Below are 13,526 nucleotides of genomic sequence, written 5' to 3'. Positions count from 1 at the left end.
CTTCACCGGCATATAACGACGACTCGTTCTACTTCCAGGACATTTCTCCCACCACACTTGCCAGTGCCATTTCTAAATTCTCGTCGCAATCGCGAGACGTTGATGATCTTACGTAATAGCAAAGACGCTCTGCCAGTTATTTTTCCCTTCCTGCTGGCTCTTCTTAACCAGTCCCTCAGTTCAGCAATATTTCCAGCCGAGTGGAAGAAGGCGCGGGTTGTTCCGTTACCCAAAGTCAAATCTCCATCTTCGCCGCAGCATTTTCGACCAATTGCCAACCTGTGTTTCCTCTCTAAAGTTTTGGAACGGATTGTTATAGAACAGCTTATCGCCTATTTGGAGGATCATGCCCTCCTCAATCCGCATCAATCCGGTTTTCGAGTTGGCCATAACACGCAAACAGCTTTGCTCAAGCTCACAGATGACGTTCGTCGAGGTGTTGAGTTACCGTATTGGTACTCTTCGACTTCACCAAAGCGTTTGATTCTATTTCGCATGCGAGATTACTTGCTAAGCTGCTCACCCTTGGGCTCTCCCATCATTTTTTAATGTGGATCTCTAGCTACCTACTCGGTAGAACTCAGGCTTCGTTGCCCCCTCTGGGGAGTTATCCTCGGGGTTAGGGCCAGATCTAGGTGTGCCTCAGGGCTCTGTTCTAGGCCCTCTTCTCTTTTCTCTCTTTGTGAATGACCTCTCCAGAGCTGTTAAGCACACTGAGCACCTGATCTACGCGGATAACCTTCAGGTCTATATTCAATATCCCCGGGAAGAGTTAGATCTGGCGGTGGAAATACTGAACCTGGACATTGCTGCGGTTTCTGCCTGGGCCGTCACCGAGAATACTGTTAGATGGGACCTCAATGCCGTTGTCTACAGTCGTCCGTAAGCTAGGACTTGTCCTGGACAATAAGCTTGCGTGGGTGGATCAGGTAGATGCTGTCTCTAGTCGCGTCCATTGCGTTCTCCGGCAGCTCTCCATCTCTCGCCGTATGCTCTCTGCCCCTTTGCGCAAGCTGCGCATGACGTCGTTGGTCTTTCCCATATTCGACTATGTGTGCATAGTTTATAATGACCTCTCGGCCGTCTTGAACATTAGGCTGCAACGCCTACTCAACACCTGTGTGCGCTTCGTCTGCGGTTTTTCCAGGGACGAAAGGATCACCCGCCATCGTCGAGAGCTGGGATGGTTGGCGGTTAGGGATCGCAGGCTCTATTTCATCGGGTGTCTGCTCTTTACCGTCTTCTATTCTGGAATTCCCTCGTAGCGATCTTTTTCTCAAACGTGACCCTGCCGCTCCAGGCTCTGATGGGTTGATGAGGGGGATTATCTCATTCCTCGTTTTGTGACGGAGACCTACAAGAAATCCTTTCCGGTGGCCAGATTGTAATTTTGGCACTCGCTTCCTTCTAGCTTGAAAGTGATCTCCTCTTATCCAAGCTTTAAAGCTACCTTGCGCTTGCACTTTTTTGACACGGAGCTGGATCGTGATCGGCTTGCTGCACTATAGGCTAGGCCTTTCACCTACCTTAACTTACTCTGCGTATTCTCGTTTTGGTCCTGTTCGGTCGTTCTCTAATCTCTCTCCTGTCTTACTTTGAGCACCTTTTCTTCGTCTTTGTTCTATCCTTTTGTTTTTTCTTTTCTCTGTTAGTTAGTCTTTAAGTAGCCTTAAGTATTCTCTGTAACTTTCTTGTATTTGTCCAGCATTGTCACGGACATAATAAATTACTATTCTATTCTATTCTATTCTACCCTCCTCTGTCCAAACTCCTGTACCAACTCCCCTTTCCCTTTTTTCCTTTCTTTTCCTAGACACTGCCCTCCTCATTCACACTACCACTGGGTGATGGTCTGAATCTACTCTGTCCCCAATCTCTAGCCTTTTTACCCTTTCTCGAACTTCGTTTTTTCCAATAGCATAATCTATGACAGTCCCTCTCGCCCCTCCACATACGTAAGTTTTCCCTCCTCATTTTCCTTCATATCCCCATTCATTACTGACCAGCCTGTCTATTCTAAAAATTCCAACAGCTCCCTACCTTCCGGGTTTATTTTCCTGTCCTTTGACTTCCTATTCTTATTTTCCTCCTCTGTTTTCCTCCCAGCATACTGCCCCCTCTTGCCCCGTCCTGGCATTGAACTCACCCCCCGCTAGCACTCTTGTCCCTCCGCCTGCTTCTTCTACCCGTTCCCTCCATTCCCCTGATTTAGTTTTCAAATCCCCTTTCACGTTGTAACGTGGCGTTTTAGAGCTGCCTGTCACAAGGGCACATAACTGAAGGAAATCTCTAGAAACGCGTCCCTGGCGGGGTACTCCAACCCAACTCGATACAAAATATTATAATTAATATCATATATAATTCTTTTTTTGTAAATTCTGTACTTCGGGCTTTGGCGCACGCTTACAAGGTACTTGGACGATGCCGATCCCGACCACCGAGGGACCAACAGCTATCGATAACTACCGTTTCCAACTCTCGATTACTTCGTCTACCGACGGTCCAATTCGACTACACTGGCTACCTTGGTGCACTTCTAATCACCTGGGGTAGTATCCATCCGAACCTCTCGTATCGCCTCGACTGCCGATGAACAGGGATGTAAAGTCCTCCTGATAGCCAAGGGCACCACTTCTCAAGGAAAAACCAGCCGCCCACTTTCTCAGATGCCGTAAGAATGGCATACAGGGCAGACCGTAGCCTGCCATCTTCCGACTTACCGGCCGGGTTTCAGACCGACCCCAAACCACCACGTCCAGTTTGATAAAGCCCTCGTTCTGAGGATCGACGCAGCCTTCTTATCAGTAAGGACTATAATCAACGGAGCCACAGTCCACGACTTACAGTTGCAGTCCGCCGTCGTCTGACTGCATGGTCTCCTTGATGTATCGTGGGCAGTTGGCCACTGCTTATACGACGAAGCCGGTGGAAGCGAAGAATGAGGCGTCGCTTTTCACTCGGTAACTTTGGCCGAGAGGCACCCTGCGTATGCCTCTGTCAGAGGAATCCCCAATGATAGGCAACCCGGACGGTAAGTTGAAACAACTAATCAAAGAAACGATACACATATGACAAAATAACACTGTAAACAGAAGAACCTGTATCCAAAATTTGGGCCACTTATACTCTTACGTCATCTGAACGTAATTTAACACATTGTGATCCTTTGAAATTGTTAGAATATGTGTAATTCGTATGCTGTGACTACATATATCTTGGTATGAGTGAATGCTCAAACGAGGATGCGCGCGCAGCTATACAAAAGGTGTATGCGTATGTGTGTAGAAGAAAGTATAAGGCAAAGGGAGTCCGCCATGTAGCGCACGAGAGAATATAGCTCAATGCCTTGCATACACTATTAGTAATCTCCATGTATCCTATTAATCATTATAAAGTATGAATAAATAATAATACATTTTTCTTTATCAAAGTAAACCAAGACACCTCACATATTTATTTCCAAGATCCGGACCTAAAACATCAACACAAATGTTACCGCTTAATACTCTAGTCAAATAAAATGGACAGGAAATAAAACCACTGATATCAAAATCAATTGAATGTCTACCATATTGTAAATCGATTAAGGAAATCACTTCCTCTTCGATCCCCGAACATGAAACACCTTAAACGCTTAGAAAAGTTATTTTAAGTAAGTAAATATTAATTCTTTCGTATATATCTCTTTTCACTTCACACTTACCTGTTAAAATTGGAAAGAAAAATTTTAAAAAATGTAAACTCTCCGTTTCTGGCCAATATGTAAAAATAATTTAATGAAACGTGCGCAATTTGAACAAAACCTACAAAAAAAGCATGCGGTCTGAACCGCCATAAGTGTAGTAACAACGGTTAATACTTTTCTGATTATATATTTTGTTTTTCGATTGTTATTAAAGAAGCCTGAAGACGACCGGCAGGGCACCGATGCGTCGCATAATTCAAACAAAATGTTGAATAGGCATTATGTCATTCATTGGCCTCAACCGACGAATCCCTACATAATTGAAAATGTCACGTCCCACTCTATTCAACTCCTCCAGAAATCCTCGTCTTTGTTCTCTAGCCCCGCTACATTCCAGAACACTACTTTCCAACCCTCACCCCCGGTTTCACTTACCAGTCATCCCATTTCCACATCTTTCCTTCTATCCAAATTTTCCCATACTCCACTCTAACTCTGTGTCCCCTTCCCTCCTCGAACGTTGCTATCTCCCTCGATTTCCATTTCATTTTCCTTTCCGTTCAGGTAAGATCTCTATTCCTTCTTCCCTCCCTCCGAGATGACTTTTTTTTTCCATTACCTGCCTCTTTTGCTCCCTGCTCCATAGCCTTGCTATCCATACCCCCTTTCTCCTCCCCCACTTTCGTGCCTACCTCCTACATGTCTTTTATCTCGACCTCTACCCTTATTACCTGCATAATCTTTTGTGATCCTTCCTTTTCCTTTCCTTTCTCTATTGTAGCTCCTCTCAATACCATATTTCCCCTTCGTTCCTTCTTTTCTTTCCTCTCTAAAGCCCACTCGACCTCTCTTACCCTATCCATTGCTATCTGTGCCACCCCTGCGTTCCCCTCCCCCTGCTCTTCTCCCCGTATTCTATGCGCTTCTTCTCTATTTCTGCCAGTCTTTGTTCTACCTTTTCTATTTCCCCCTCTCCCCCGCTTTTCTACAGTCTCTTACCCAGGTCCCTTATTGCTTTCTTCATCACCCTCCTCTCTAATTCCCATTGTTCTTCCCTGCTATTCATTTCCCCTTCAATGTTTTCCATTTTTTTCTCAGTCCCCTTCTCTGCGCTTTAACTTCTTCTCTGCCTATCTTTAACTTCTCTCTAATCACCCTTAACCGATCCTGTATGCTCCCTCTCTTTTCTTTTACTTCCTCTCCACCCTTGCGCTTTGGCGACCTTTGCACTCTCCTGCTTTTCCCAAAAACCCTTTCCCTTTCCTCTATCTTATCTAATTTCTCCCCCCTTGTCCCCCTACCTCGCCCCGCTTTCTTGTCCATAGCTCTGTCATCGTCGTCACCGAACCTAAGTTATGACTCCTTCTCCTGCCTAGTAATGCTACCTCACTCGGTCTACCTTTATTTATATCTTCTTCCACGCTCCACGCCCCTTTTTTCTCATCACCCACATCACTCATGCTATTTCGCTTCGCCGCTCCGTACCTTACCTGCCTGACACTTACCTATCTCCACTCTAACCCCTTTCCTACTCCCTAGATGTTGTCCCCTTTTCTTCTCTACTGCAGTACCCCCTTGCCGTCTCCTATTTCTCGTTACCTAACGTCAAAACGTCTCGTCCTTCCTTCACCTGCCCTTCCCTCTTTTCTCCCGTCCACCTATTTCCCCTTGCCTCTTAGCCTATCTCTTTCCCTACTCGCCCTTGTTATCCCGCCTACTTTCGCTTTACTAGTCGCACTCTCTCACATGCCTGTCACTCACATCCAACCGGAAATAGAAGTCTTTGAGTAGTACTATCATATAAAAAAGTAGGAAACAGATCCGAGAGAATAAAAAACATAGCCGAGTTGGTGGAGAACGCCTCATAATTCACATTGCAGACAGAACATACTAGTAACTCCACAGTACATCTTCAGTTATACAAGAGTGTCAAGGGTATTTTCTCAGTACAATTTAGGGTAATACCGCGCTGAATAAGAAGAAATTTTTTATGTGAGCAATTTCCTGCTAAAATGGAATGGGCATCATGAGAAAAAAAAATTATAGATTTATGGATATTTACCTCTTGGGCTAGGAGTGAGCTCCATCATGACGGTCCTTACGTGATTCTGGGTGAAGTTGTACTTCCTCAAGAAGACGAACTTTGGTGGTCCTCTGGCCTTGTGAAGACTACCAATAGCGGTATTTATGGCTTTGAAGTATTCACGAGCTCCAAAGTTAGTATGGGGCACGATCAATCCGACAGTCAAATTTTGGACCAATACATCACTACTCACTGAATATGGTAGACCATGTTTTGTGATTGGCCAAGAACTCGCGTAAGATATTAAAAATAACCCAGATATGAAAAAAACACTCAATAAATACTGCATTGTTCACAAAGTATAACAGACACTCGTATGGTTTAGTTGTTATACACTTTGGAAAATTATGTTCATATAGATGAGTGTGGCTTCTGTTCAATATCGATTCATCATTCTGTTTGAATGATTGCCCACATCGAAACTCTTTCGCGTAGCTTAATTTCGTAGCATCTGTTTTAAATATCGTCACGTACGGTCGCATGCATATTCAAACTTCTGACTATTTCTTTTTCGTATTGTAAAATCTATGCATCAGTGTGAAGAAATGAATTGGTTTCATAGCCTAATGATGAACAATTGATGCGTCACAATTGTCATATGTATGACATTATGTAAAATTAATTAAACATGCTGTAAATACAAATCGTATCTGGTATACGTATGCAACAATCTTTCTTAGCTTGTGCGCATCTACATTCATCGACATATACTCTGATAGTCACAATCATCGTGAAACTTTCGTAATAAGAACTCGACTCTGGTTTTTCTTTCTTAAATCAGACAACTGACTGCAATATTTTTTATTCTTTTAATCCGTCAGGTTGCTGGCCTAGGCGTTTTGTATAACGCGAAGATTGCCTGAAAGTAAAAAATGCCCGATCAAGACACACGCGATATCGATAGAGGATATGACGGACACATTGTCACAGGGTATCCTGACATATGAACCACGCCGCGCACCGAGCAGTAACGAGATCACCATAGCATCATCTTCGGCACGTAATATCAACTGAATTAAAAAGTTGCCGGTCGAAAAAATGACGGCTGCTGAAAATTCGCCATAAGAATACTTCTTAAAAGTGCAAACTTTGGGGATCCATTATTGGAATTCAAAATTGCACCACGTATACCAAGTCGAATATCAAAGCAAGAACAAATATTATTGGCGTCGAAAAGAAATTTTAATAAGTTTGAGCTGGAAATATAGTTGAAAAAATGCGGGGCGACATCGGAGATTTTTTTGAAGACAAGGAGATCACTTCAAAGTTATGTCTCTTCAGAACATCAACTTTTTTATGGTTTGCCGATTGCACTCCCATCGAAGACTACGTATATTACGATAACTGGAGCTAAAAAAATCATTTGGACTCACACAAAACATAATCGAGGAGGGAAATTATGGAAAACACTATCTATTACCTATAGAGGGCTTAAATATACAGATTTTATAGGGAACGAAATTCTTGAGATGGCTAAAAAGTCACGGTCATTCGCCAACAGCAAGCTGGTGAAGAAAATTCATCGAATGTTATTTCCTTTTTTTCTGTGTCTGCACAGCGCCTTTTTACAGTCAACTTTCAAGTCTACAGGTCTGGTCTCGCTAGCTGAGAGCCAAGGATTCGACCGCACCTGGAATTTCCCTACATGTAGCATTTATGGCGTGACGCGACCCTCAACCTGAACTCGGGGGCGACCTTGCACTTTTTTATATTTTGTAAGTAATATTCGCCGCACACTCAGAACGTACGCATCTACCAGTTAGTTTCATTCTCTTTGCCTTCTGCACCCTTGTTAATCAACCGAAGAAACTCTGTAAGTTGCCTTTTTTTCTGTTTCAATAAACCGTTGTTTAAATTATCATTTGGCTGATTCTTACAGAGTGTACGCGTCTTTCTTTGAGGTCCTAGTTTTACTTAAGGTGTGCAAGTGGTTTGTTGTGAATGCAAATAAAACTGATATCATCGTGATCGTGGAAAGTTCCAGTTTACGTAGATTATTGAAATATTGACTTTAAACCTTTGCTCATCGGAATAAACTTGGTTTTCCTGGATTTTTGCGGCTAGGTTAGGTAGCCGTGTGGTTATCTATTATTATCAGAAAGTGATATCTCTTGATTCTGCTGAGAAGTTCTTATCAATATGGCTAAGGTAACTTGCGCACTCTGTTATGAGTTTATCGACCGTTCCACAAAAGGACTTACCTCAGGGGCATCATGCAAGCATAGCTATCATGCAGACTGTGTTGTTGTTAGACTTAGTGTTGATAATGTGCGCGCTGCTCAAATCGAGCTACAAACAATGTGTCCAGTTTGTGACGTTACTGACAATAGAGTCGTCACACTATTAGAGTCAATCAACAAGAAGATGGATAGCTTTGGAAACCAGCTTACCAAAGTTGCCGACGAATTTAAGTCGCTTCGCAAGGACTTTACTAAGCTTACTGCTAATCAAACTGCTACTGATACCAAAGTTGAAACTATTTCTGCGCGGACTAATGTCTTGGAGAATCGCCTCGATGCCATTGAATCGAATGTAGCTGAGTACAAGCTGTCAGCAGCTGATGAGGCTGTCCTTCTTCGTGCTGCTTGTGATCAGGTTGCTCATCAACTCGTTGTCACTGGGGTACCTGAGGTGGATGGTGAAGATGTTAGGAAGCTGTCCAAGTCTTGGATTGGAGCTCTTGATGCTGCGCTGGATAAAGATGAGCTTGTAGATGCCTTCAGGATCGGAAAAAGGCGCCGTGTTTCAGGATCGCGTCGTAGCGGCCTTGTTGGGCCTCGCTCGGTCATCATATCTTTTAACAGCAAGGATACTTGCAAGAAATTAATTGAAGCTTAAAAGGGTAAGCCAGATTTAAATGCAAAGCAGTTGGACCAATCTCTGCCAGAAGCCAAGGTCTATGTTAATTTTCATCAGCCAGCTCAGCTACATCAACTCAGAGATCGTGTGTTAAGAGCGTTTCCTAATGTGGATCGTAAACACATTTGGATTTCTGATGGGGCTGTTTTTCTGAGAAAATCAAGAGATGATCGGCCGGTAAAAATTTCACCTTCCACGGATTTGCAACAGCTTGCTATTTGACTTTCTGGGTCTCTTCCAACGTTACTTGCTACTAATAAGGATAACAATGCTGAGCTTACTGTGCTAAACATCTGCTCACTAAATGCTCAATCATTGATGGCGCATTTCTGCGAGTTTCAAGAGTTCTTCAGGGTAAACCCATACCATGTGATAGGAGTTGTCGAGACATGGCTTTGTGATGCGATATTGGACTGTCAAGCTGACTCACCGGGATACACAATGCTGCGCGTTGACCGTCATATCAAGCGTGGAGGCGGAGTGGCTCTTTGTGTGAGAAAGAAGCTCAATGCTCGCCTACTTAGTTCGTCAGCTGGAGCTGGAGAAGTTATATTGCCAGAGTATATCATCGCAGAGGTATGGGGTTCGTCGCAATATAAAATCCTGATTGCTATTGTTTATCGGCCGCCAAAAGCAGGCTATATGTCCGTGTTTGAGGATGACTTTGCGCCTAGAATGGTTAGTTACAGATTTCTGTGTGTTCTTGGTGACTTTAATGCAGACCTTCTAGTCAATAACGACAAGGCACTTAGGTTACGTGACTTCTTCGTCAGAACTGGCATGAGTATTCTTCCTCTTCAGCCCACTGATCACACTATAGATGCAGATACTTGGATTGACGTCTGTGCTGTCAGTCATCTGGCAGCTCTTGACTTGTGGGAGCAGTCAGGTCAGCCTTTCCTGTCATCTGATGATCTGATTTACATTTGCCTCAAGTATAAGCATCCTAAATCTGAGAGGCGGTTGATAAAGTGCTTATCGTGGAAGGAAGCTGATTTTACTGCAGCAGCTGGTTTGGTTGCTGCAAGGTTGCATAAATTCGACGAGGATCAAGACAATTCGCTCCAATCTGTTGACTCGCGACTAAGCAAGCTGAATAACTTGTTCAAGGACGTTGTAGATCAGTGTGTCCCCGTTCGTGAATTTATTCCTAAGCGAAGCCCAGCTCCTTGGATTACGCGGGAGCTGCGTGAGGTCCGCAGACAGCGTGATAGGTGCTATCGTCGATTCAAAAGGAATGGTCATCGCCTTGCTTGGGAAGAATATGTTTTATTGCGTCGTGAAGCCCAGTCGCTTTGGAGAAAAAGCCAAGCGAGTTATTTGCAAACAATTTTCAATCGCGCGGGAAACACGAAACAATTTCGGAGTGAAATGGACATGCTTGGACTAACAGTGAAAGCTAGAAAATCGCGAGATGTGTTACGGTTTGGCATTGAAGAACTAAATGACTATTATGCTACTGTGGTTGATGGTAGGAAACTTCCGTCGCTTTATCAAGTAGTGGCTTGTGTGTCGAGACAAAGAGCAGGTGTGTTGTTCGACTTTGCTCGTGTCCGTGTTAGTGACGTTATCAAGTGTGTCTCTGCTGGTACTTCGCGGGCAGAGGGAATTGATGGTCTCTCAAATCATGTCCTAAAGACCTTTAAAGATCTGTTCGGGCCATTAATTTCTGATTTAGTGAATTTATCTTTAAACAGCGGGTACTATCCGACGCTATGGCGTTCGTCGCTTATCACACCGATACCTAAAACTCGTAATCCGGAGTCTGTCGTAGAAATGCGTCCGATCTCAATACTTTGTGCAATGTCTAAGGTGTGTGAGCGTGTTGTGCTAGATCAAGTTGTTCGCTTTTTGAACGATTACAATGTCCTAGATTCGCGTCAAACCGGCTTTCGGCAAGGCATGGGTACGCAGACTGCTGTAGTCAAGTTCGTGGATGATGTGCGGTTTGGGATTGATGAACAGTAGTCACTCTGGCGGTGTTTCTTGATCTAACCAAGGCATTTGATTCTGTTGATCATCTGCTTCTGTTAAGCAAACTCTATGAGCTTGGCTTCTCGCTTGAAGTCGCTCGTTGGATGTATTCTTACCTGGCGGAGAGGAAGCATGCAGTGAGAGACAGTGATAAGGTGTCTACGTGGCGGGAGTGTGTGACTGGTGTGCGTCAAGGTAGTGTCCTTGGACCGTTGCTGTTCTCACTCTTTATTAATGACCTTCCAAAGTGCCTGAGACATTGCAGTCAACTTTTCTTTGCTGATGATGGTGTTATTTATTTTACTTGCAAAATTTCTGGACTAAATAGTGCTATTGATAAAATGGATGAGGATTTAGCAGCAGTAGCGGACTGGTGTCGTAAGAACAAGTTGAAAATTAATGCCTCAAAGACCAAAGCTATGATTTTAGGCAGTGCTTTCAATGTGAATTCTATTCAGCTTGATCAGATTACAGCTTTAGTCCTCGGTGGTGAGGATATTCAGTATGTGGTCAGCTTGAAGTATCTTGGTGTCATGCTTGATCCAAGGTTATCTTGGACTGATCAGGTTGCGAGAACATGCAGTTCTGCATCGAGGATACTGTATCGTCTTCGTCATTCAGTCAATGATCTGAACACCAACTTAAAACGGCAGCTTGTCACTAGCTTAGTCCTTCCAGTCTTCGATTACTGCGCGATAGCGCTTACAAATTTGAATCTGAACCTTGAGAAGAAGTTAACAGTTGCATTGAACAATTGTGTAAGGTTTTTGTTGCGTAAGAGGCTTGGAGAGCACATCAGTAGTCCTCGGCTGGATCTCGGGTGGCTTTCGCCGTGTAACCGCCGTTTATATCCGTTAGGATGTATATTCTATGGAATGTTGGTGTTAAATAAAAACGCTTTGCTGTGTGAGCGTATCAGATTAAATCACAATATTGCTCGGCATAGACATAACAACCGGACTGATACGCTCCTCGCACCAATTCCTCGCACGTCAATCTTGCAGCACTCATTCCTAGTTGTTGGCACTACCTTTTGGAACTCTCTACCGCCAATTGTTACTACTTCCATGTCATTGGATGTGTTTAAAGCAGCTTGCTTCAATCATCTTATGGCAATTGAGCGAGCTGATGTTGTGAGCGCGTTGGATTAATGTGCAGTTACATGCCTGTGTTTGATTTGAGTCCCAAATCTGTGAATCACTATTATGTGCAAATGTGCTTTTTTATTTTTATTTTAGGCAGCCCAGTGCAATTTAAGCTTTATTATTTCCTGTTTGTTATTATTGACAATTGACGTTGACAGACCATACATATAGTACTATTATTATTCTTCAAATGTTTTTTTTTCTTATTGCTTATTGTTAACTACGATTTTCAATTATTCTTCCAACTATTGTTTTTATAGTATGCTCTGTATATTTTTTGTATTTTCTTTAGGCCGTTAGAGGATTTTAATCCTACGGCCTGTTTAATAAATTACATTACATTACATTACATTAACGTGAGCCAAAATTCTTAGTGTCAATCATTTCACTAACCACCCTACAACTCCACACCGATTGTAATTCAGAGATCACAACAAATGGTAAAACCATATGTTTCGGTTTTTCCAAAGAACTGCATCTAAGAGGTGAAATGCCCATACAAATATATACAGTAATTATCAACATTATTGTTAATAGTACAGGGTGCAATTAGTAGTGCTCCTATCATTGTTGTGTTGAAAGACAAACAGTGGGTCTCATTCCCCTTCATGCGATCTCGTGCGGGGCACCGCTTGCGCTCTCGCCTCAGTATTGCTGAGGTCTCCTTGATTCAACTGTTACTACCTTTACTGTCACCTATCCAATATACCTTCAATTTGGCTATCAACTTTTGTTTTCTCGTGAATAAAATCTTGTACTTACATTTTTGAGAAATTTATTATCAATTCAACTTTGGAAAGGATACGTCCAATTTTATCAAACGGGAAGGTTTGATACCATCTATACGTGCTTTGATCGGCCATTGACCGTATGTCGTAGTTTTTTAACAAAATTTATTATCATTTATAGATATTGACTTGAAATATAATTTGCTTACGGAAGCATGCTGACATTCGAACGCTCATACCTTCGGTTCTAACCATCCTACAGATTTCGTCTTGTGCTCGTTTGAAAGCTTTTGGAAAACATTTTTAACACGGTTAACCCTTACGGAAAAAAACCCCAATTTTACGACCAAAATAACCGTCAATCTCTGAGGGGAAAATTCGTACCTCTTAATTCAGAGTTAACCTCGAAATCGAAGGTTTACTCCCAATTCGAGGGTTTACTTCCAAGTTGAGAGTTTACTTTCAAGACGAGGGTCTACTCCCAAGTTGAGGGTTTACTGTCAAGTCGAGGGCTTACCTCTTGAGTTAGGGTTAACCACCAAGTCAAAGGATTACCTCCAAGTTGAGGGTGAACCTCCCAATCGAGGATTCACTTTGAAAGAATTCTCGAGTCAAGAGCTTATTATGTCATTTTATTGGGATTATAGATGGAACGGTATTACAAAAGTGCATTAGACACCATTAGTAAATACAATAGAAACTGACTAATCAAGAAGTTGTCTGGTTATATCTCATTTGATATCTTGAGGCAATCATATACATATACTATGTATGCATTTGGATATTCATGTTTATTATTAAATGCTACGAAAATTATATATTAACATGATTAAAATCTTGTATATCTATACGAATTTGCGTTTAATATAGAAGGAGGGTATAATGAATCTCCACAAAGAAAAATAATCGTAAATAAAATTTAATGTACGTATGTATAATTCATATAGCCTTCGACGTGGATTTTTCCCGCTCCTCGGTCACTCGGAGAAAATGACCGAGAACTCACTGCGTGCACAATAATTTGGCGTCCACGATGTACCCTGTATCTAAAA

General features: G+C 42.7%; 1 protein-coding gene across 6 annotated transcripts in view; it reads right to left on the bottom strand.

Moving 5' to 3' along the window:
- Nmdar2 (NMDA receptor 2) overlaps nt 1-13,526 on the bottom strand; it is a 1,937,843-nt gene that overhangs the window by 1,587,804 nt on the left and 336,513 nt on the right. For 2 of the 6 annotated variants that reach the window (XM_069134407.1, XM_069134410.1), the window contains exon 2: nt 5,748-6,293. The exons of the other annotated variants lie outside the window; for them this stretch is intronic. In XM_069134407.1, the coding sequence (XP_068990508.1) occupies nt 5,748-6,057 (310 nt within the window). In that variant the 5' untranslated portion in view covers nt 6,058-6,293. The remainder of the gene's footprint in view (nt 1-5,747; nt 6,294-13,526) is intronic. 6 annotated transcript variants of the gene reach the window in all.

Source organism: Neodiprion pinetum, chromosome 3, assembly GCF_021155775.2.
Source record: "Neodiprion pinetum isolate iyNeoPine1 chromosome 3, iyNeoPine1.2, whole genome shotgun sequence".
Lineage (NCBI taxonomy): Eukaryota > Metazoa > Arthropoda > Insecta > Hymenoptera > Diprionidae > Neodiprion > Neodiprion pinetum.
Note: the sequence above shows the minus strand (reverse complement) of the source record. Positions and strands in the feature narration are given on the sequence as shown.